Source organism: Nilaparvata lugens, chromosome 2 (genome assembly GCF_014356525.2).
Source record: "Nilaparvata lugens isolate BPH chromosome 2, ASM1435652v1, whole genome shotgun sequence".
Taxonomy (NCBI): Eukaryota; Metazoa; Arthropoda; class Insecta; order Hemiptera; family Delphacidae; genus Nilaparvata; species Nilaparvata lugens.
The window spans coordinates 75,935,246-75,961,056 of NC_052505.1; the positions used below are offsets into that span (position 1 = coordinate 75,935,246).

The 25,811-nt window shown below is 33.4% G+C and overlaps 1 protein-coding gene across 1 annotated transcript in view; it reads right to left on the reverse strand.

The window, feature by feature from the left end:
• LOC111047862 (obscurin) overlaps window positions 1–25,811 on the reverse strand; it is a 210,177-nt gene that overhangs the window by 144,845 nt on the left and 39,521 nt on the right. The window contains 2 exon segments of the mRNA XM_039420189.1: window positions 21,143–21,238; window positions 22,290–22,359. Of these exon segments, the coding sequence (XP_039276123.1) occupies window positions 21,143–21,238; window positions 22,290–22,359 (166 nt within the window).

Here is a 25,811-nt window from a genome sequence, read left to right on the forward strand (position 1 = left end):
AATAACAGTAACTCACGCCGAGCAGGTGTTTCATTGACATTTCCCCAACACAAGTGAATCAATCAATGAAATAAAATACCAATGAGCAATTGGACGGTTGTCTTTACCCACAACACTTCTTGAGTTCTTGAAGAGTACTCAGAAGTCGAAAATATCCATGTTGTTTCTTCGATAGAACAATATTATAGACACGATGAAATTTTGAAAATGATCAAAGGACAACGAATACAATTTTCTTTTAATTCTAGATTAGAATCATTCTAATAACATCTTCCAATAGTCAACTTACATAAGAACAGCGCATAAATCAATTTGTAATACCTAATTTGAATAGTTATTTCATCATGTCTTAACAATGTTATTAGAAACAAAATAAAGAATAGGGAGTTATAGAAAACAAAGATGGCTGTCAGCATTGAATGTGTTCCAAATATTAGTTTTAAAAATGTACAAAATATTTTTGAGAAAAGAAGTTTACACAGATGAAAACATGGATAATCAAATTGTGCCAAGGCCAATCCGACATCAATATAAATTGATATTTTTAGTTTAAAATCTATCTAACAGCTACATTTTCGATGATTCGGGGAAAACTAGTGTTTGTTCATCAACATGTTTGAGGCTGTTAATAAGATACTAATCTATTATCTAGTTCGGTACAATAAAACTGTGAATTTGTAAGATATATATTTTCTTAAATAAAGTGGTTTTCGAAATTTGAATTAGTTTTTGGTTGATAGCAATGAAATTGAAAAAATGTAGTATCGTTCATAAGTATGAGGCTACATGATAGAAAGATTGTAAAGCATGGTGGCATATGTTTGTTTGATAACTTTGAAGTTATAGTTTCTTATGGAAAAGAGAATAATTCATGAAAAATTAAAATGTTGAAATCTAAAATTAAATTCCGTCAATTCATTTATTTTTCCAAGATTATTGCTCGAATCATTATTTGATCGAGTAGAAAGCCTCTCTTTGATGTGAGAGAAAATTCACAAATCTTTACACTAAAAATCTTCATTGAATAGAGCACTTTTCCAAATTTCAACAATTGATTGAATGAATGACTGTAATACGATTTTCGCTCAATATTTATAACTTTTAGGCATCATATCTGATATTTTCCATGATTATGAATGATAATATTAAATCTGAAGGCGAGTTGATAAGTAGTTAATCAACTCAAATCAATCTCGGTTGATAATCAAATAAATAATATTGGTGTAGTCTGCTTCAAACACAAACTGACAGTAACAAAATGAGTCGATGAAAATTAATGTAATACACTTTAATTTATATTGTAAATTTGAGAAATATTAATAGGAATGCATTTCAAGGTACGATAAATATTGCAAAATAATTCCAATTCAGAACCAAGCATCTTGAAAAGTAACACTCGAAACATCTAAGTACGAGTAAAAGAAGTAAATTCGTAAAGCTTTTGTTGGTGAGGAGTCCCTTGCGGGAAGGTCCCACCGCCTAAATATATATAATTTGAGCCGTCAATAGGCCTTACGACTGTCATACTTCAGCCGGGACCGTGGCCATCCGATAACACGGGAGTGATCTGGTTGAAAAACTATTGGTAATGAGAGGGTTTGAACCTGGGATCTCTATGCTGTTACGCAAGCAATCTATCCATTAGACCACGGATCACTCCTAAGTAAGAGTTATTGAAATATTTTCATTTGAAGGTTTTCATAACAACTATCGATTAGGGTGTTTAAAGCTCTATGTGATCAGTTGATATAAGAATAAAGTGGTATTCGAGATTAATATTAGTTTTTGGTTGATAGCAATATAATGAAAAAATTAGTATATGCTCAAAAGTATGAGGCTACATGAAATAATGTTAAGCATAGTGGCATATAATCATGTTTGCTTGATATTCTATTGAACAAATAATTATTGAAGTAAGAAAGAATCGGATGATGTCATTGAGTCAAATATCTTGAGAAAAGAAGTGGGAAAGATAGTGAAGCGCTCTCTGACGTGTCCAATCTATTTCCAGCAAGCTACGGTGGAGAACGAAGCTAAAAATAGGGGAAGGAAAAAGAATAGGGCAAGAAAAGAATTCGGAGAAGGAAAGTATGAGATGGTGAGTAGAACGTAGAAAGAAAATAAAGGAGAAGAGGAATGAAAGTAGATCGAAGCGAGAAGGAAAAGAAGCAGATACAAATAAGAGAAGAGCATGAAAATAATACTAACTGTGCTGATGAGATAATACTAAGATCTTGTGCTGACAAGCGGGAGAAAAAGGAGGGAATAAAACGAAAATTGAAATAAAGAGAAGAAAATAGATTATTGGTAAAAATAGGGTACAAATCAGAAGACAAAAGCAGGATAGAGGAGTCGAGTTGAAAAAGAAGTTGGTAAATGAAAAAAACTCCAAATAATGCAAACATACAATCGAAATACGAGGAAATGAGAATAGAGCGATAATTGTAGTAAGACGTAGATAGAAGATAAACACGGAACAATTAGATAAGAAAGTGGAGAAAAGAACGGAAGCGGAAGATGAGGTACAGACGAAAAACAAACAGGAAAATGAAATAAGGTAATGATTGAGCCAGAACAAAGAAGGAAAGAGAAAAAAAGAAGAACAACAAATAATGTGGAGGGAAGCAAAATGGAATAATGATAAAAGTATAAAAAAATAGAAAATTGGAAGGAAAAAAGATATTCACAAGGAAAGTAGGGAAAGAAGTGGATGAAGAAAAACAGAGTAAAGAGAGAACATTGAGGATAAACAAGGATAGCGTGTGGTGGGGATGAATGGTGGAGTGCAGCCAAAATGACTACTTGGCACCAATCCATAGCAGAAATTAGTGTGAGCTCGTGAGAAAAATTCTTCAAAACAGCGGATAGTGTTTTATTTCAGATTTAGAATTATTGCAACATACGTGTACATGTGCGATACTCTAAACTATTCTGTGAACGTAAATTCTCAAACCTTATTTTCTACTGTAATGATTAATTTATAATCAAGTATAAAATGAATAAATAATATTATTAATAATGTTATGAATGATTGTTGTAGAAGTTACATCAAAGTAGAATTAATCAATAATAAAAATTTATTCCAATCTTGATTTAGACAGTTGAACGCAAGCGGATAATAATATAATCAAAACTACAAACAATAATCTAAAACTAGGTATTCATTTGTACCATATACGCCAAAAACGTTTAACTATAATCTAGGTTTAGTAAAAGATAAGGCGTAATAATATTATTATCATTAAACAAAAATCCAAATTAAATTCTGTAAATGTTAATAATTTATTAAAATGATTGATTTTCGTTTTATAATAATAATCAATTCATTAGCATTTGAATAATTGCAGTATCTCAGTAATTTCCATCTGTAGGTACGGCGTATTTATTTCAATGTGTTAAGCTACAACCCACCAGCTGATCTCCGTTTGAACTGAGCTGGTGATTACAGCCCTAATGATGCTGATAATTTTGCAACTCAGAGAGTGAAACTCAAACTATTCAAGCATGATTCATAGAATTCTGTGGATAGCAGTATTGAATCTGAAGGCCAGTTGATGGGTACTCAAGTGTCTTTATATTTATTTGCATAAATACATACATGGAGACAACAGGTTAAACCCTTATATGTCTCCTTGAAACATTACAACATTCTTCATTCAAAAATTAGATTTAAAATAAACAACAAGCTGAGGATAAAACAAGAGTAAAATAAAATAAATTATAGAACAAAAAAGCGCCTTAACAATAGAAATATTTGTTTTTTATTGAAAAAAATCCTATCTTCTATTTATTGTTAAAACTACTTTCCAAGAGAAAATATGAGAGGTGGGAAAATATGCACTTAAAATATCTTACATGGGTTCAAACCATGCAATACAGAAAGAACAAAGAATCATGTGGGCACTGAGAAGGAAAAAGTCACAAAAAAAGGAAGAAAGAAAAATGTCATACGGAAACCTGGCCACAAATATCTATCCTAAATTAAGCCCTTCAGAGTGTTTCGGAATCTGCCACGAGAGCACCCAAAGACGTCTAGGCGCCCAGAAAAGAGATTGAAAAGCCTCTGGATTCTATTAATTGGAGAGTTATAACGACTTTCTGTTCTGGAGTGTGTTACAAGAAAAGAAAATGAAGAACGACGAGCTATGGATGAAATGTAGATATTAAGTTTAGAAAGTAAATAAGCAGAATCTATTTCATTGTTAAGTAAATTGTAAAGGAAAATGAGGGATCTGACATCTCTCCTTGATTTTAATGTTTCAATTCCAAATATACACTTCAGCGTATCAGTTGGGAAATCAAATGGACAGTAGACAGTAAACTTCTTGTAATACATATATCTCAGAAATTTGTTTTGTAAACGCTGTAGAATGAGAATTTGGCCATTGCAATAAGGACTCCAGATCTCAGAGGCATATTCTAGGAGATTTCTAACTAGTGACTTGTATAAGAATAAGAGAGGGGCAACATCACTAAATGGTGAGCATGTCCTTAAGATGAAACCCATCTGCTGATTAGCCCTACTGCATATAAAGTCCACATGACAATTAAAAGTAAAATCACTGGTAAACACTACACCGAGATCCCTGAAAGTTTTCATCTCTTCCAAAGGGGTGCCACCAATATTATATATATATATATATATTCCATTTTTATATATATATATATATATATTCCAACTGACGAGTGAAACTAATAACTTTGCACTTGGCCACATTTATTTTCAGTTTATTTGTTTCACACCAGACTAATAAACTATCAACATCCCTCTGAAGTTTAATGCAGTCATTGACATTCTTTATTTCTCTGAATAGTTTAACATCGTCAGCGTACATGAGGTAAGAATAATTTTTTATAAATGAAGGAAGATCGTTAATAAATAATAGAAAAAGTAGGGGCCCAAGATTAGAGCCCTGTGGCACGCCAGATGAACAATAAAAGGAATCAGATTTATGATTATGTATCATAACATATTGCAATCTCAGATGCATGTAACTCTCAGGAAGTTTGACTAAGTTATCACAGAAACCCATTACTCTGAGTTCATTAACTAACAATCTGTGATTTATTGTATCAAATGCCTTAGGAAGATCTGTATATATGGCATCAACCCTTCCCCCACCGTCTAACACTGTGGACACTTCATTTCTGAATACCATTAGATTAGTTACAGTGGAGCGCCCTGGTAATAAACCATGTTGCTCCTCTGCAATTACTCTCTTGACCTGTCCAAATATATTGCATGTAGTATTTTTTCAAAAATTTTGGAAAAACAGTTCAAAATAGATATAGGTCTGTGATTCCTTATGTCTGTTCTTTTCCTCGACTTGAAAACCGGGGTTATTCGAGCAATCTTCCTTTTTTCAGGGAATTTAGAAGTTTTTATAGCTAGATTGAAAATAAACTTTAAAGGTTCAAGAAGAACTGCTGCACAACCCTTAACAATAAATGTGGGAATAAAGTCAGGGCCTTCAGAGCAACCAGATTTTAATCCCGCTATAGCAGATAGGATTTCATCAGAAGAAACATCACCAATGCCCACACTCAATCCCAGGCCGCCAGACATCCCCGGACCACCCCCGCATGCATCAGGTGGAACAGGGGTATCAGCCTCATAAACAGACTCGAAATAACGTGCAAATTCATCCACAATATGAGGACCAATGTAGGACTCCCCACTCAGCGTCATAGTCGACTCCACAAAGGATGTCTTTCTTTCTCTTGCAATTTACCTATCTCCAAAACGTTACCTCACGTTATCACACACACACCAGATTGAATGGAATATATATAGTTATTATATTTATTCATTTATTGTATAAAATACTATAATCATAATACATTTATGACATTGGAGGAAAAACTAGGCTGAGCCTGTACTATTTCTCTCCAAAAATTTTGATAAAATGTTAATGTTGTCCAAAAGATAAGGTTATGTAATCACAACCTGCTTCGTCACTTGATTTTCGGTCCAAGAATGATGATTCAAAATTTTGAATTTTGAAGGTTGATTTTATACTCTAAATAAATTACAGAATGTATCACAATAAATTAAAGTAATACTTTAATATATTAAAGTAATTCTAGTCTTCAAGGAGGCTCTCAAAGTTTTAAAAAGATTGTCGTGATGAGGTGAAAATTTACTCTTCCTTGAACATTTATTCTTCATCTTTAGATCAGATACTATATCTGCAGAGAACCAAGGAGGATATTTAGGATTGTGCTCTTCCACTTTAATCTTCGGAATACAATCATCCAAGTGTGAGTACAGTATTTTGTGAAATCCATCCACAGCCGAATCGACATCAACACAACAAAATAAAGAGTCCCAACAGCGGTCTCTCAATCCACAGTAGAGTTTAAGATAGTCTCCCTTAGGATAATTATAACGAAATTCCTGAGTATCAGCTGAAGCATTATCAGTCCCAGAATCTGAATATGAGGCCTCAACAAATAATGAAGGATGATAGCCGTCTTCAGGGAGGAGGGAATCATCACTCCTGACAACTTCAACATGGAAGTTACTTAATATCCAGAGTCCTACCCAAATTATTCACAACTGAGTTATACAAATTTAAATCATAAGAATTCAAAACATATTTAGAATCCTAGCTCTAGATGTTCCCAAAGAAAGAGCATAAATGCAGGATGTTATTTCTGGTAATTTAAAATCTCCAATAATCATTAAATTACCATTTAGTAAATCGTGAGGAGATTCAATATATTCTAAGTATTAAAGATAGATATTCGACTGAATTGACGGAGGTAAATAGACTGCATTCATGTGATAATATGTTGCATTTAACTTAAATTTAACTCCTATCGACTCATAATCATTATTAGCTACGGAAAGCTCATCACATAAATCAGCATGCAGTGATATTTTAACCGCAATAAGTAGCCCCCCTCCCCTCAGACGACCATCACCATTACCCCTATCACTCCGATAAAGACTATAGCGTTCATCAAAAAATTCGGAGCTGGCAATACCATCATGCAACCAGGTTTCCGTCAAAACAATAATATCGTGATCAGTGCTTAGTAAGGATCTATAAAAATTGGAAGATTTTGTGCGAAGTCCTCTTACATTCTGATAATAGATAAACAAGTTGGAAAATAACATAATTGACTAAGAAAAGAACAATGAAAGTTGAATAATAGTAATAATAATAAGTACAATGTATAATAAGAAATATAAATATTGAGTATAATAATAATAAGTATGTGATTCAAACCGTGATGCAAAACATACATCACTCAATCAGGTTTAACTCATCAGGTTTTAGATTCGGCTCTCAAGCTTGAAATAGAAACGGTTTTCAACGGAAAGTATTAGAACGAGAGAGAGAGAGAGATAAAATATCAAAAGAGATTAGGTTAAAGTTGCACTATACAGAAGTCGGTCAAGATTATCAGTAAGAACACTGGCATTTCAGATATCGCACTTTAATCATTGTAATGGAGCGAGAATGGAGAACGAATGTTTATATATTTCATTCAAATAACACTTTGGAGCAGAAAAGTTGAGTGAATAAAATTATTCTTAATATGTAGAAGAAATAAAATGGACTCTACAATAATTAAAGATAATAATAAAAATAAAATATAACGATGAAGGAGAGAGAAATAGAGAGAGCAAAGTGAAAAGACAAATCTAGTCAAAAATTTCAGTGCCCACATAAAAAATCTGGTGTGGTACACTCACACTACTTTCCTTGCTCATTGATCTATAAGCCTCATTCTTAAACGAGGATAATCTAGGGGAATAACATTATGCCGATTGGCGGCTTAATAATTTTATTAAAATTACGATTATACTATTGTTATTGTTTTCAGAGTACATTTTCCTTTGTTTGAATTATGAAATTTAAGGATTTTTTAAAAGTTGACAAAACAGCTGTTCTACAAATAAAATATCGACGTGTGTTCTTTTGAATAAACTGCTCTACCCACCTACCTCAAGCACGAGAAGGAGGTTACAAAGTAAATTTCTCAAGAATGGGGTGGACCCCCTGTTAGTTTCTCAGGAAGGAAACTCATGCTATTATCAAGTGTTTAAATTATAAAGAGTCATGAAACAAGATAAAACACAAGAAAAGCTATGAAAAGAAATTTTGAATCTTCATTTTTCACAAAATAAGGATAGGATGAAGGAGTCGGACACATAGTATATCATGAAACTTCGTTGAAAAACATCAATATCTGAAACTATAGTTATCAAATTGTGTTACCTCTGACTCGTATGGAGAAGGCACACTTCAAATTAATATAATACATTCTGTGAGCAAACAACGAAATCCTGATTTTTATCATGAGCATGATTAAATCAAGAAAATTGTAATATTTTTTTAGAATATTGAAAAGTGAAAATCTATATACAGCGCATGTTAAAACAATAGACAAAATTAATTGTTTCGAGCGCCATAGTGTAAATGAGATGCAATGTAGACAGCAGTATTATTCTGTTTACTATGGTGAAGGGAGTCAGCCGCGTCGGCTGTTTCCCCTTCCACACCGTCAACTTGAATTGCAAATACATAACAATATACATCAATGGATTCGCAATGAATGTGGCTGCAATAATTATTCGTCACATTGTTCTTTAAAATTACTTGTTTCGAAGTTAATCGGAGAAAACAAAAAAATCAAATCGAAAAACCCCTAAATTTTTACATTATATTATTTTATCAAGGAAACTGTTCGATTTATTGAGGAAATGAATCCGACTAATATTGTAGTCCTTAATTTAACGAATCGAATGACATATGATAGATTTTTTCCGATTAATGGTTACAGAGATAATTGATTTCCAGTTTGCTGTTTACTATGGCTAAGAGAGTCAGCCGCACCGTTCCGCGTTGACTGTTTCCCCTTCCACGGCGTCAAATCGAATCGCAAATACATAACAATGGATTTGCAATGAGAGTGGCTACATTAATTACTCGGCTCATTTTTCTTTAAAACTACTTTCTTTGATGTTAATCGAAGAAAACAAAAAAATCAAATCGCAAGCCCCCTAAATTTTTACATATATATTATTTTATCAAGAGAACTGTTAATTTTATTGAGAAAATGAATAAGACTAATATTGTAGTCCATAATGTAACGAATCGAATGGCATATAATAGAACTGTTTCCGATCAATGGGTACAGAGATAATTGATTTTCCGTGATTACCTGCATTTTTCAACTTTGAGGGGGGCTAGGGGGGAAAGCTCCAAGAGGATTTCTTGGGACTTTTGGGAGAATGACCCTCTGGGAGGGTTCTATCGATGGTAAAAGATTCAGCTTTTATTTAATTTTCGGATCGAAAAAACCTTTATTGACTGGGCTATCTGTAGTATTTAGTACATGAGTCAAGTTGTCAATGTATGCACTGAATAGCAGTGGACCCAAGATTGAACCCTGAGGGACACCTCGTCCCACTGGTCGCCAGCGCGAAGAGGAACCCCCGAGTCTCACACACTGAAGTCTATTCTGCAAGTAGGACCCCACCCATGCCACCGTCGAACGAGAGAAACCCATACCCTCCAGTCTGTACAATAGGATGTACTGCATTCATGTGATAATATGTTGCATTAAACTTCAATTTAACTCCTATCGACTCATAATCATTATTAGCTACGGAAAGCTCATCACATAAATCAGCATGCCGTGATCTTTTAACAGCAATAAGTACCCCCCCTCCCCACAAACGACCAACACCATTACCCCTATCACTCCGATAAACACTATAGCGTTCATCAAAAAATTCGGAGCTGGCAATACCATCATGCAACAAGGTTTCCGTCAACACAATAATATCGTGATCAGTGCTTAGTAAGGATCTATAAAAATTGGAAGATTTTGTGCGAAGTCCTCTTACATTCTGATAATAGACAAATTGGAAAATAACATAATTGACTAAGACAAGAACAATGAGAGTCGAATAATAGTAATAATAATAAGTATAATGTATAATAAGAAATATAAATATTGAGTATAATAATAAGTATGTGATTTAAGCCGTGATGCAAAACATACAACACTCAATCAGGTTTAACTCATCAGGTTTTAGATTCGGCTCTCAAGCTTGAAATAGAAACGGTTTTCAACGAAAAGTATTAGAACGAGAGAGAGATAAAATATCAAAAGAGATTAGGTTGAATTTGCACTATTCAGAAGTCGGTCAAGATTATCAGTAAGAACACTGGTATTTCAGATATCGCACTTTAATCATTGTAATGGAGCGAGAATGGAGAACTAATGTTTATATATTTCATTCAAATAACACTTTGGAGCAGAAAAGTTGAGTGAATAATGATTCTTAATATGTAGAAGAAATAAAATGGACTCTACAATAAATAAAGATAATAATAAAAATAAAATAGAATGGTGAAGGAGAGAGAAATAGAGAGAGCAAAGTGAAAAGACAAATCTAGTCAAAAATTTCAGTGCCCACATAAATAAGAACGTTAGAGAGTAAATTAATGATAAGAGAACAAGTAGATTCGAAGAGCGGGATGGTCACTACTCCAAAACACTGAGGAATCATGCTGTATAATACAATTGAAAGAAATGAACAAATAAATAACCAATAATATTTGAATATGGAAAAATAAATAAATAGATGAAAAAAACTCGAGACTTGAACTTGTTATACACCATAAGAAGGGAATTCTAACCAAAAAATTCAATTAATAGATATAACTATATGATTCCAGAAGTATGGAGTTAGTGACCCCGCCCACACCACTAATGACCAATTACTAAAAATAGAACCGGGAAAATTACAGTATAGTATCATGAAGAATAATAAATTACAATTTAAGATACTGAAGAGAAATTTATGCATAATAGAGAATTTATAAATTATATTATTAGAAATTAATAAATTATTAGAATTTTTTAAATATTTATGCTATTACGTTGTTAAGAATATTTCAATTATATTATTCAAATTAATTCCTCCCTGGCTACTAACAAACGCGATAATCGTACAAACAATTAAACATTTTTGTCATTAATATGTTTCTTATTCATATTTATCTACCTGAAATTTTATTCTTAGATCAAATACGCATATTACTACAGCACATATAATTATTATTTTGGACAATCATTCATTCTACAGCAGCTATAAAGTATTTGAATAGCAAATATCAATTGAAAAGGAATATGAAAAATCCTTCAAACTTCTAGCATGATTGAACTATCATGATATTATGTAGCCAACATTTATGCTTTAATTTATATCGTTAGTGTTTCATTTTTAAATTCATTAATAAGTTATGCAGGACCAAAGTTAGTAGAGTACCCTATATGTCTAGTAACGTTGATGCAGACTATTGTTACAATAATTGAACGAGCGTTAGTGAGTAGGTACTTACTTTTAACTCAAGGTCAAAATCTTTGTCCGTCTGTGTATCTGTTTATGTCTGTTTTGTTTATATCTTATTGAGATTCCAAAATTTAAAAATTCAGGTTGAATTTCCCGTCAAAAATTGAATACGGACCATAAGCGAGTCCAAGATGTTGTAGTTTCAGGGAAAAATGCCAATTTTTTACAGTGACTAGAATACAGAAGTCTTTGTGCAATTTGGATACATCAGCGCGATCTACCAGTTAAACTTAATACTACTTCCAACCTCAAACTATCATCGAGCAAGTAGCGCAGTCAAATTAAGAAAAGCTGGATTTCTTCAGTATGTAAAAACTTACGTAAACATAGTAAACGGCTTAGAATCACAAAATTCTTTGCGATTTGCAAAAAAAAAACAACTTTTCCTTGTATTTCTGTGTTGATTGACTGGGCTGCATCTCAAGAAACATTCCCTCCTGTGAATAATTAAATCTTTGAATAACTCACCATGAATTACATTAAAGCGCCTAAAAGAAATAATAAATTGGAGTTGAGTTCTGAATCCAACACTGAAGCCAGGGGCCACCAATAAAAATTTAAAGTGCTGGCTCCATAGAAAGAGAATGAGACCAGTTCAATATAATTTAGATTTGTACGTCATGCCACTGCCATTGACAAAACTTAAACGTTGTATTCTCTTTCTTTAGTACGTTCTCTTTCAAGACTACGTAGGTACGCTTTGATATTGTTTTATACCAAGCTCACAAGATCAAATCATACTCAAAAAGACGGAGATATATCTTTTAAGCGGCCAGTATCGGTTTCAAAAACGAAAAAAACATTTGTAGCCTTCAATGATCCATAATTAAATATGTTTCATGAGTGGTGAATCTACAGGTAGTAATGTTAATTTATAGCTGTATTAATTTACAAAACAATAACAACAAAATCTCAAACAGGTTATTTATTAGAAAAATTATCTTGATTATCACTATAGTGAGAATTAACGTTATGAAGTCGATGAAATTATAGGAACGCATTTTTGTCACTGCCGTTTCCAGTTATCCCAGTATATCGGATCTAATTGATCCACTGAAATTTATCCTTAAAATGTATTTCAGGCGTCCTTTTTTGATCTCTACTTTCATTTCAGTTTTAGGATTACTGCGACATGTTTGTTAATGTTTTCTTCTGCCATCATACTTTCTCCTCTGGAGGCTGTGAAACACTCTCGTTATACTCTTCAATGAGTGTCCGAAAGCGCTACACTAATGTAAGTAGAAGTGACAGAATCCAAGGGCAGGGCAGTGGACTGTGAATGATAGTTGATATAAATACCTACAAATAAATCTTTGAATTCTGTGCATAAAAATACTGATAGCTTGAAGTGTGGTAAGTACGCCAATAAAAGACTAAATGAATCAACAATATAAGATTTAATAATAATAAGATAATAATAGGCAGATGGCCACATACAAAAAACATTGAGTCAAATATCTTGGGATCAATAAAATAATAATAGGCAGATGGCCACATACAAAAACAATTGTAAGTAGGTTAAGTCAAATATCTTGGGATCAATAAATAATAATAGGCAGATGGCCACATACAAAAACAATTGTAAGTAGATTAAGTTAAATATCTTGGGAAAATTACAACATGTGAAAAACATTAGAGAAATACAAAATTTAAATGAAATTAGGTCAATGACATTAATGACCATTGAAGCCTGACAATAATCGAAAAGGTAGTATTAATGATACCTGAAATAAATATAAATTGAGTGCTATAATGAAAGTTATTGCTGTAAGGTTAAATATTAATGATTAATAAATGACAATAAGCTGTAAATAGTGCGCAACGAGTAGAATACATAAAATATATGTGGCATAGGCCTTCAGTGATTTGAATGTCAAGATAGACTTCGACCAAACAATTAATAGGCGTCACTGGCCTTAAAATATCACTTAAGAGCTAAGGGTAGCTAATAAATACAATGTGAAGATTATCCAGGTTAAATATAGGCGACATGGGCCTTCAATGAATTGAGTGTCAAGACAGACATCAATTAGAACGATTGATAGGCGACAGTGGCCTCAGAAAATCACTTGTAAAGCCAAAGGTAGCTGTCAAATCCAATGAATAGTTGCTACTATTGAATACAATTATATAGGCGTCAGTGGCCTCAGAAAATCACTTGTGAAGCCAAGGGTAGCTGTTAAATACAATGAATTAGTAGGCGTCGGTGGCCTTAGTGAATTGAATGTCAAGATAGACATTAATCAAACGATAATTAGGCGTCGGTGGCCTCAGTGAATTTGAATGTCAAGATAGACATTAATAAATAAATAAGTAGGCGTCGGTGGCCTCAGTGAATTGGATGTCAAGATAGACATTAATAAATAAATAAGTAGGCGTCGGTGGCCTCAGTGAATTGGATGTCAAGATAGACATTAATAAATAAATAAGTAGGCGTCGGTGGCCTCAGTGAATTGGATGTCAAGATAGACATTAATCAAACAATTAGTAGGCGTCAGTGGCCTCAGTGAATTGAATGTCAAGATAGACATTAATCAAACAATTAGTAGGCGTCGGTGGCCTCAGTGAATTGAATGTCAAGATAGACATTAATCAAACAATTAGTAGGCGTCAGTGGCCTCAGTGAATTGAATGTCAAGATAGACATTAATAAATCAATTATGACACATACGTAAATGAAAATTGAATAGAACGATTTACATAACCTGAATAAAATTTTGAAGAGGAGATGCGGCCAGGCAGACAGGCAATGACTCCGCAATACCCACAGGAACAGGACATCAGCAAGCGATGAAGTGATCTGGCCATGCGATGACAAGCATGGAACCGTCTACCACAGCAGGTGAATCCCCCAGTGGAAATGTAGGCAGGAGCAAGTAGAATTCCAAACGAATAATCCGATCTTCAAGTTGTGGAATTTTTGGATTGATTTCCAAACGGTAGAGATGATGAACTTGAAAGTTTGAGTTTCACGAGGTGAAGCCAATTGTAGAAGAATGGCAATTGAAGCCTACACGAGGTTGTAATTTTTGACAAAGTTTATCAAAGCAATATGCAAAGCAATTGATGAATAATTTAATCACAATTGAAGAATAGAATAAATGAATTAATTTGTAGAATAATTCACACTTTAAAAACGTTCTGTAGATCAAATAAATAACGATGAACGCCCAAACGAGGTCGTGAACTTAGCAAAGTTTATCAGAGCAAAAATGTGAAGCAATCGATGAATAATTTAATCACAATTGAAGAATAGAATAAATGAATTAATTTGTAGAATAATTCACACTTTAAAAACGTTCTGTAGATCAAATAAATAGCGATGAACGCCAAACGAGGTCGTGAACTTAGCAAAGTTTATCAGAGCAAAAATGCGAAGCAATCGATGAATAATTGAATCACAATTGAAGAATGGAATAAATGAATTAATTTGTAGAATAATTCACACTTTAAAAACGTTCTGTAGATCAAATAAATAGCGATGAACGCTCACACGAGGTTGCAATTTTTGACAAAGTTTATCAAAGGTTTAACAGAGTAAATGAGTGAAGAAATCGATGAATAATTGAATCACACTTGAAGAATAGAACAAACGAATTAATTTGAAGAATAATTCACACTTTAAAAACGTTTCGTAGGTCCGATGAATTCAGATGAAAAGTTTAGACCGGGCGCAGGATGCACACACCGACTATCCTCCATTGAAAAGACAAACAGCAAACCTAAAGGCGCTAGTAACAAAAAAGGGAAGGCGGAAATGACAGCCATGTATGTGAAACGTCTACAAACGTTTGGTGGAAAAGTAGCAAATATCTAGAAAGTAAGATGCCTAAAGACAAGATTAAATTCCAAAAAATCGAATAGTAAAAATATTAAAAATTGCAACGGCAAATAATCCGACGAAAAAATACGAATAGAAGTATAGAAAACCAATTTGACTAGAGCAGTGGGGCAAGGAACCATGACTGTGACGTCACTGGCCAGCGCAGATGCACAAAATGACAACATGATGTCTACGTAGTAGCGGAACAAGTAACAAGTGGAACCGTTCCAATAAATGCTTTGTCAGATTTTACAAGAAGCTAATAGCTTTTATTTATAAATACCTGACTGCTATGTCGTAATTAATTGTTCAAAGTGACTCTCGTATATTTTAATTATGAAAATCAAAAATCTTTTTTGTTATAAAAAACTTTTATAAAACAGTACCATCGACCGGGGTGACTTTGCCTACCCCGGAGTGAGTTTGCCCCACCTCGCGGAAAAATATTCAAATCAGTTATCTCCAGCCTCTGTTATCTGAAATCTATGTTTAACACTGATACCCATAGCCCTAATCATTATCGACGTTCTTCAATCGATATCTTGTGGAATCTTGATATATTAGTTGAATTATGTCGAATTATCGACATAAAGCCTAACTTCTTGCTTAATATTGTGATTTTGTTGTCGGAAAACTTCCTATTAGAAAATTTATTTCTAAAAGACTTATGATATCGGCAAGTACATTTATTTATTTTGGCCTTTTTATTATATTTCAATTGGTATATCCATAATATCCATAGTTGAACTGGTTTGAATTCTGTTGACCAAACGAAGCTTAATATATCTTTTGTCTCTTATTTTTTTTTATTTTTGTATATCTATCATTTTTAGGTTAAACTTGGGGTGACTTTGTCCCAGTATAAAAATTGTGTTATCATGCAGGATATAAAAAAAAATTCGAAATATGATAGATATAATGTATTCTACCTAATAAAACAGAATTAGAATTAATACTTTCTAAATATTCATTTTTTGCTGATTCTGCAGCTGGAACCAATATGCCTCGACGCTACAAAAGATTTTTAGACAGTTGAAATTAGAATATTTTTCAATACATAATTTGTAATTTTTTCAAGTAGATTTCATTTTTTTTTACTGTCATTATTCATTGTAAAGGTTGACAGTTGATTTCACTTTGTCTAACTCTTAAAAATTAACTTTTTTCCATTATTTTTCAAAGTGAGACAAAGTTAACCCAACCACTGGTTGGCATTGTCTCTTATTTTCAATAAAATATTTAAGAAAAATACCAACTTTTATCATGGAAATTACTCTTCAATCATTGCAGAATACAATAAAAAATATTGCAAGGAATGGAGTTATTCACAAGTAACGGTTTGTTATTTTGAATGAACAGTATTTTCTCCTTTGAAAATAACAGTTCTCCAATTTCGATCAATTTCAAAAACTGTTTGTCTAAATTTGACAATTAATAAAGTATTTCTCATTCTTTTCCATCTTCTCTCTTCTTGTCGTTCCCTCTCCTAATTTGGCATTCTGTTGTTAATGATATTACACAGGGGAGTAATTTTGAAGCACATTTTGAATGTTATTCTGCTCTCAGGTATATACTAGAGACTCCCTGGGTTGGAGAACACGCTCATGAACTATACAGTAATCTTTAAAATCCGCAACTTTTAATTATACAGTTGGAGAAAATTATGAGAACAGTTGAATATTTCTTTTACAAACAGACGCGCAACAACTTTGGCCATCATTGAGTTAAGAGTAAGAACTCGCTAAAGCTCATTCAAAAACTTATTTTTCCTCACTCGATCTTGAAAAATTGACACAAATGACTATGATATTGATGTATAATTCGATTATATATGATAATAATAATAATTGACCCACACATCACCCCTTACAGCTAATCCGTTCCACATGGTGCCAAGATTGTGTATGCTTATTTATATAGGCTATTTTATGTGCTATAAGTTGGCTCAAGCATTTGTAGATTGCAGCTGTCAATAGCGATCAATTTAGAAATGAATTTAGTAACTATATTGAAAAATGTCAAAGGTTTTCCTATCTGACTTTTTGCAAAGATTTTCTAAATTAATAATTTATTAATAATTATTAAATTTAATTTAATAAATTGGAAGTTTAAAAAAACAATTCCATTGGCCAAACGGTAGCTTACTGTGATACATCTTTCAAGTGATGATGTATAACTCCTCACAATGGACATTAAACTGATGAAAATCCCTCAAATTGCATGTGGGCACTACAATTCCAATTTAATGATTGTCAACTTTCAGGTATCCATGTGTGCATTTGAGCAGAAATACAAAATTAAAGTTCTCTCTATGCCATTCCAGAGTTTCCAGGTCAACTTATCGCCAAAAATGGACGCAAATCTGGTTAGAGCCGCTTCAAAATCAGATTCACAAATCTCCTTTGAATGGATTCAATTTTTTGGTTGTGTTCAGTTTTTACCTGTTCAAGACTATAGAAGCATACTCCAAGTGACTCCGAACTAGGGACATGGAAAGATTTTCAACAGTTTTAGGGTATTGGAAGTCTCTTCCTATCCATCTCAACATTCCTGGTTGTCTTCTCGCCTGTTGTCAACATATGCCGTCAAAAGAAGCTTACTGTCGAATGTTACTCCAAAGATCCAATTCACTGCTGACTTGCTGTACAATGACGTCCGAAACTTTGTATGGAATCTTGTATTATTAGTCTTTCTGGAGACGGTCATCACGTACATCTTATTCACGTTGATGAGCATTGAAGTTTTCTTTGACCATGAATTGACATTGTTTATATCATCCTATAATGACATAAAATATCTGGATACGATTTTCCTGAATATTTCGAGGTCATCAGCGAACATCAATGCCTCACATTCAAGATTACTGACAACTTCATTCATGAACAAATTGAACAGCAAAGGGCCACGATTAGAACCCTGTGGAACCAGTGGCGGTTTTAGGGAGGGGGGCGGGGGAGGCGGCCGCCACCCCCCTTGACCAGGGATTTTTTTATTTTTTTATGGAGCCGTTTAAACACATTTGCTAGTGTAATTTATACCTAAATCTTTTGAAAAACTCGTATTGTTAAACAATAGGAATACTGCAAATAATAAAAATTGTATTAATTGCCGAACTGTTTAATAGAATATTAGACACCTCCTTACAAAACGGCAAAACTACTCAACACAAAGGCCTTTTCACACCGATTTCGCAGACGTCGTCGACGTCCGGGACGTTTCTGAAAAAATTAATTGCTGACCATGTTATCAAATGAGTTAATCCACACCGCGTATCCTGGACGTCCCGGACGATGGCGACGTTTTTCTGAGAATCACTCACTGAGCAATTTTTCACAAACGTCCGAAATGTTACCATACAAATGAAAAAAATTAGAAGTGCCACCAGTAAAATGTTCCCAAAATGGCTTTGCACAGCTTTAAAATCACTTAACCTTCCTTGCCCCCCACCACAAAAAAAGCTATATTCGCCTCTGATCAGAACTTCGAAAAACTTATATTTAAAAATTTATATTTCTATAAATTCTTATTTATTGGTGACGCCCTTTAGCGTATTTAGATTAAGTCTAGCTTAAATTAGTTTTAAGTTTAGCGGTTTGTAGTGACGAGGCCGGCAGCTGCTGCGCCCTAGCGGATAAGTTAGTATTTAGATTATTCTATCGCATAATCGCCAGTTGAATTTGTCAGCTCGGATCGGACGGTGAAAAAACAGGATCGTTGTTGTTTTTTTTTCTATTGTTGCCGTTGAAATTCAATTTTACACGTTCGTCATTGTGTTAAAATTATTATCGATATATTAACTGTCCCAAGTTGGGGAAAAGTACAGTTTTTCCTTGTTATTTGTGAATATATATATTGAAATATTCAACTAGTGCGATCGGACTTTGAATTGTACAGCAGTGTAAAGTAATAGTCAATATAGTAAATTTATCTTCCAAGCAATTTTCGGACTGATCAGTAATTAAATTGATGCCAGAATTAACATACATCGGATAGGGGTAGCAGATGTACAAGAGAAGCCAACACCTTTTCCCGACTCCGTCTTGTCCTGCCACAAACCTAATTCCAATTCCTGGAGTAAGTTGGTATTTAGTATTTGAAGAAAACTACTTGCTGGTGAGTAACCAAATAAGTCACTTCTGGTATAAATTTAATGATGAAAATATTACTTACTACATTCAATCTATTAATTATTGCTCTCTTTATTCTAGCATATTTTCATTCAATATTTTGCTCTTTTAAATTTATCGACAGTCCTCTGCTCTCGTTTGTAATTTGGGCTATCCATTTATAATTAAAAAAACTATTCGGTAGGTATTCTATTCCAATTTTGGCCGGTGTGGAAAGGCCTTAAATAACAGTGAATTTTAGTGCTCAAATGCTTGAAACATGAGTTTTAATAAAACATATTGCCCTCCCGTACCCCCCCCCTTTCCAGGTGGAAGTAACCCCCTGGACCCACCCCTGATGTTGGACTACCGCCCCCCCTCACAATTATCGTAAGACCGCCCCTGTGTAGAACCCCTAAGTTGCTGCAAAGTTTTGCGAAGTACTTCCACTGAATCGAACATGAAATGTCCTGTTCTCGAGATATGGAGCAATCCAGTTAACAAGCATTTGATTGTATCCAAAATTGGAAATTTTTGATTTCGGACGTGAATTGGGAGATTATTATTCCAACCTTAACTTTAACCCATCAAATATGTCATACAGGGTGGGTGAAAAGTCCGAGAACGGCATAATATCTCATACACAAAGGTAATTTGACGGTGGGTGTGATTTGGGATCCTACTCAAATTGAAAAAACTACTTTACAATGACTTAAAAAATCTGTCCGCCATCTTGGATCCGCCATATTGAATAAAACTTCATTTTTTTAATAGGAAGGTGGTCATGCAATACATGATTTCGATAGGGAATTCCAAGAAAAAATAAATGGCGGAAACCGCATACCGATATCTCAAACCGTTTCGGAAATATTCACATTATTAATCAATACTATTCTAAGCAGAAAAGAGAGAAAAACGTCTGAGAACGGCTTAGTATCTCATAAAAATAATTGATTCCAAGGCGGGTGAGATTAGTGATGTTGCTCGAATTGAAAATACTACTTTACTATGACTTTAAAAATCTGGTCCGTCATCTTGGATCCGCCATTTTGAATGCAACTCTATTTCTTTAAATAGGAAGGTGGTCATGTGATACATGATTTCGATACGGAATTTTAAGAAAAATAAATGAGTGGCGAAAACCGCACATCGATATCTCAAACCGTTTAGAAGATATTCACATTATTAATCAATACCACTCATGTACTTCATTTCTGATTTGCATGGTACTGAGTGATAATGTGAATATCTTCTAAATGGTTTGCGATATCGATGTGCGGTTTTCGCCATTCATTTTATCTTGAAATTCCGTATCGAAATCATGTATCGCATGACCACCTTCCTATTTAAAAAAAAATAGAGTTGCATTCAAAATGGCGGATCCAAGATGACGGACCAGATTTTTAAAGTCATAGTAAAGTAGTATTTTCAATTCGAGTAACATCACTAATCTCACCCAGCTTGGAATCAATTCTTTTTATGAGATATTAATCCGTTCTCAGACTTTTTTCTCTCTTTTCTGCTTAGAATAGTATTGATTAATAATGTGAATATTTCCGAAACGGTTTGAGATATCGATATGCGGTTTCCACCATTCATGTTTTCTTCAAATCCCCTATCGAAATCATGTATCGCACGACCACCTTCCTATTTAAAAAAATGAAGTTGCATTCAATATGGCGGACCCAAGATGGTGGACCAGATTTTTAAAGTCATTATAAAGTATTTTTTTCAAAAAGTCGAATTATCTCTGTATATGAGATATTAAGCCGTTCTCGGACTTTTCACCCACTCTGTATAATGATATAGCTTAGAATGAAAAATTAGACTCACCTCAAAGAAATCTCTAACAACATCATTTTCTTGTAAGAATTCCTGAGCTGTTGGCTCATCTCTGCAATAAGCAACATGCTTATCAAAGTCACGCTCCTGAAAGAAGAGAAATGCCTCATCAATAAATAATCAAACAGCATTTGAGATTCCAATCTAATATATTTATGTATAATGTAAAGTTCTTATAAAATCTTTAAATTCAATTTAAAGCTGAGACTATTGTATTCTTAAATGAAAAAAAGTTTTTATAAGAGGGTACTAGTTTATCTATTTAAAAACGAATCTCTAAACTTTAAACTCGATGAGTTGAGTTAAAACTTACCATTTTCAAGTAATTTAGACAGTTAATTTTATTGATTTTGTTTTCCATGACGTAAAACTTTATAATAACTTATTTGTAGTCTTATTTTGTTTCGACATGAATATTTAAAAAAAAATGCATTCCTCATTTCTCATCAAAAGGTGTGTTTTTTATATTTACGTGTAAACACGTGTCTAGACTACAACTAAGTAATTAATTTCTATTATCAAGCTTACTAAAAGCTCACTAACACATTCAAACATGAATGTTATACATTCAAACATTCTTCATTAGTAGTTTGATTGAATCTGTGATATTCATTGAATTGATAATTACTTTCTCTATAGGTTTACTCTAGTACTTCATCTAGTGAGATTCTATTATTACATCAAACTATATTATTTTATTTATCATATAGAGATTTGTCCTATTCATGCAATAGGTAGAGCTATTATTCATAATATAAGAGTTCACAAATTGAAATCATTTCAATTTAAATAGTAGGCCTATTGTAATCCAGATGATAGATAAGTGATATCATTGTAATAATGCTGTTTATGGTTTTAGTCTCGAGAAAGGTTTAGATCGTCTCTGATTCCACAGCAGGTCGCAGTTTCGGTTTCATACATTCATTGTGCATACATGGGAAAACATCACATATTTAATCAAAGAAGAAACAAAATTGTTTCTGCCAAAGAAATCATTTTTGAATACGGAAGCATCTAAATACAAAACTTTCAATGCAATGGAAAACAGTTTTTAAATATACTTTTTAATTTTCAAGTTCATTATATTTGTAAAAAAAAATATAAATTAGATAAAAGGAATTTTGAGAAGAATACTCACCAGTCTTATAAATGTTTTCCCAAGCATTCTCGGTTCATTTGCATAATATTTTATGCCTTCAATGAGAACCCTGTAAATTACAATGAGTTTTTAAGTGAATCATCAGACTTATATATTATATAGATATCATATTTATCTAATAAAATATATTAACATCCTTTTATTTTGACATTTTGGTTGAATGCTTTAGGAGCAAGCAAGAGAGAGGAGAGAGTCTAGGAAAATCTGTTAATGGACTTGACATATTTACAAATGACCATAAGTTTTATTCTGTTATTTAATTTATATTCTCATCAATTTTCCATGCACGTCACAATGTTGAGTAATATTTTTTTATCACAAAAGTGACATCATCACCATGTGTATTGATTTATCGAATTTCACGACTGTATTTGAGTCGAGATCTTTAAATTCATCAGCATTTACTATACAGGGTGTTTCAGAAGTAGTGTCGAAAATTTTAGGGTATTGTACCTGGATGCTAGGAGACTACAAATGTCATATTTGAAGTGTCCAAAACTCAGCGGTTATCCTTATAGCTGCCATTTTGTTTTTTTCACTTAAAAATTTTTATCTCAAGAACGAAATGTTGTATTGATCTGAAATTTGGCATGAATATTTATGCTATAGACTCAACTATAAAAAATAAAAAAAAATTTTTTCGTTGAAATTTTTCAAAATGGCGGCCATTTTAAATTTTTGATGGCGAATATCTCGAAAACCGTCCATTTTACAGAAAATTTACAAGAAACAAAAAAGTTAGCAAAGTTTTTCACAATTCCAATGATACCTAATTTATCAAGATTGGTCGAAGAATAACAGAGAAATTAATTTTTTTCGTACTGCATGCATGACCACTTTTCACCATTTAAAGATCAATATTAATTTTTTAATTCCAGATGTATTTAAGATGAAGCTTTGAAACTCGGTATGGCTCCATATGGGCAAACAGATGATTTTACAATGGTTTTCAGATGATAATGTTTGTCTTGTAAAAGTATTGTTGTTTCATTAAAAGTAAAGAACCAGATGTAGTGCTTCCTATTTCTTAGTCTCACGTTTCCTAGGTCTTATTTCTATCTTAAATTTCCAGTTTCAATATTTTCTTACGTTGCTTCTACACAAATATTTAATTATTGTAATGGAATTTAGTTCGCTGGAGTACACCGATATTCACTTCATGTATGGAGCAGCTCTTGGCAATGCGACCGACGCAAGAAGAATGTATGCAGCTGCATTTCCAAACCGCCGTCTCCCTTCCGGCAAGGTGTTCACAAGAACTCACAATCGGCTGAGAGAAGTTGGTTCATTTGAACGGAACAGGGTAATTGCTGGTAGGCCTCGAGCAGTTCGAAATGTTGCTTTTGAAGAGGAAGTATTGCAGAAATTCGATTTCAATCCTAGAACGAGTACGAGAGCAGTTGCAAAGCAAATCAATTCAAGTGCTTCTTTTGTGTGGCGTGTACTAAACAAGGAAAGACTTCACCCCTTTCGCTTTCAAAAAGTTCACTCATTGGTTGAACGCGACTATGAGCCAAGAGTAAACTGTGCCCGTTGGTTTCTTCAGCAAGACATTATCCAACCAAATTTTCTAGAAAATGTGTTATTTACCGATGAGTCCAGCTTTACAAGAGAAGGAATCTTCAACTCTCGCAACAGTCACGTCTGGGCCTTAGACAATCCTCATGAGGTCAAAGTGCGTGGTTATCAGCATAGATTTTCGCTGAATGTTTGGACGGGTATCTTAGGTAATCGCGTGATTGGACCATACATTCTTCCTAATCGTCTGAATTCTCCCACGTACATTACTTTTTTAAGAGACATACTACCAGAACTTTTGGAAGATGTGCCTCTTGCAAACAGATATAATATTTGGTTTCAACATGATGGTGCCCCTGCTCATTTCGGAAATGTTGTTACGGACTTTCTGAACATGACCTATCGTCAGCGGTGGATTGGGCGGGGTGGACCAGTACCGTGGCCCGCACGTTCACCTGACCTCAACCCTTTAGATTTTTTTTCTGGGGCCATATGAAAGACCTTGTTTACAGCACGCCAGTAGAAAACGAAGAAGACCTTGTGGCAAGAGTGGTTGCTGCAGCAGGTGCCATTCAAGATGATGAAAATGCTTTTATAGCAGTTCGACGGTCCATGATTGAAAGGTGCAGACTGTGTAATCAAGTTGAAGGACGGCATTTTGAGCAATTGCTGCATTAGTATCAGTGAACCGATTTGAGTGAAATTAATATTTTTCAATGTAAAATAAAATTTGGAGGAAAGTTATTCTTGTATATTTCTGTAATAAGAACGGTTTTCATGAAATTATAAAAAAAATTAATATTGATCTTTAAATGGTGAAAAGTGGTCATGCGAAAAAAATTAATTTCTCTGTTATTCTTCGACCAATCTTAATAAATTAGGTATCATTGGAATCGTGAAAAACTTTTCTAACTTTTTTGTCTCTTGTAAATTTTCTGTAAAATGGACGGTTTTCGAGATATTCGCCATCAAAAATTTAAAATGGCCGCCATTTTGAAAAATTTCAACGAAAAAATTTTTTTTTATTTTTTATAGTTGAGTCTTTATAGCATAAATATTCATGCCAAATTTCAGATCAATACAACATTTCGTTCTTGAGATAAAAATTTTTAAGTGAAAAAAACAAAATGGCAGCTATAAGGATAACCGCTGAGTTTTGGACACTTCAAATATGACATTTGTAGTCTCCTAGCATCCAGGTACAATACCCTAAAATTCTCGACACTACTTCTGAAACACGCTGTATAATATATTCAATAAGGAACTTAGCACAATCACTCCCTTTTTAGAAAGAATGTAACAAAATTTATTTTTCCATAGGATTATCGTATGAGTTGAGAAAACATATTTCGCTATCCTGTATATTTTTGAGATTGTCTAGGAGTTTCAAGTCAGGATGATATCCAAATTTCTATTCATTTTCTGCTCGTGGAAATATTATTTTCAACTCTAACGTTGAATAAAAAATGTTTATCATTGAATTTTCTTGGATAGGGTTGGGCAATGAAGTATGACAGATTAGGAATAGTTGTTACATACTTCATTTCTGAATGAGAATCAATTTGTTATTTATTGTGTACCTCAAATGATGCCATTTTGATAATCACAGAGGCGAAATTGTAGTAGAGTCGATGTACAAAAAATATAATCTGGAAAATGGCGTATGTATTTGTTGAAACACTCTCGTAGACGTTGTGAGAAGTTGATAACAGAGAACCGTACAAGAGATAACCTTTCCGTAACTGTCGTGGAAGTGGAGGGGACATTGGTGGTTGAAGATTGGGTTGTCTGTTTGTAATAGCTGTTTTTCTGGCAATGGCGAATATAATTGACTCTTTGCTAAGGCATAAGTCAAAACTTCATTATTGGTCCTTACTTTTTCGAGAAAACGTCAAACAATGATGCGAGATATTTTATGTCACAATTGAAATAAGACATCATATCAACCACAATACTGTATGGTTCCAACAAGTCATACATCTA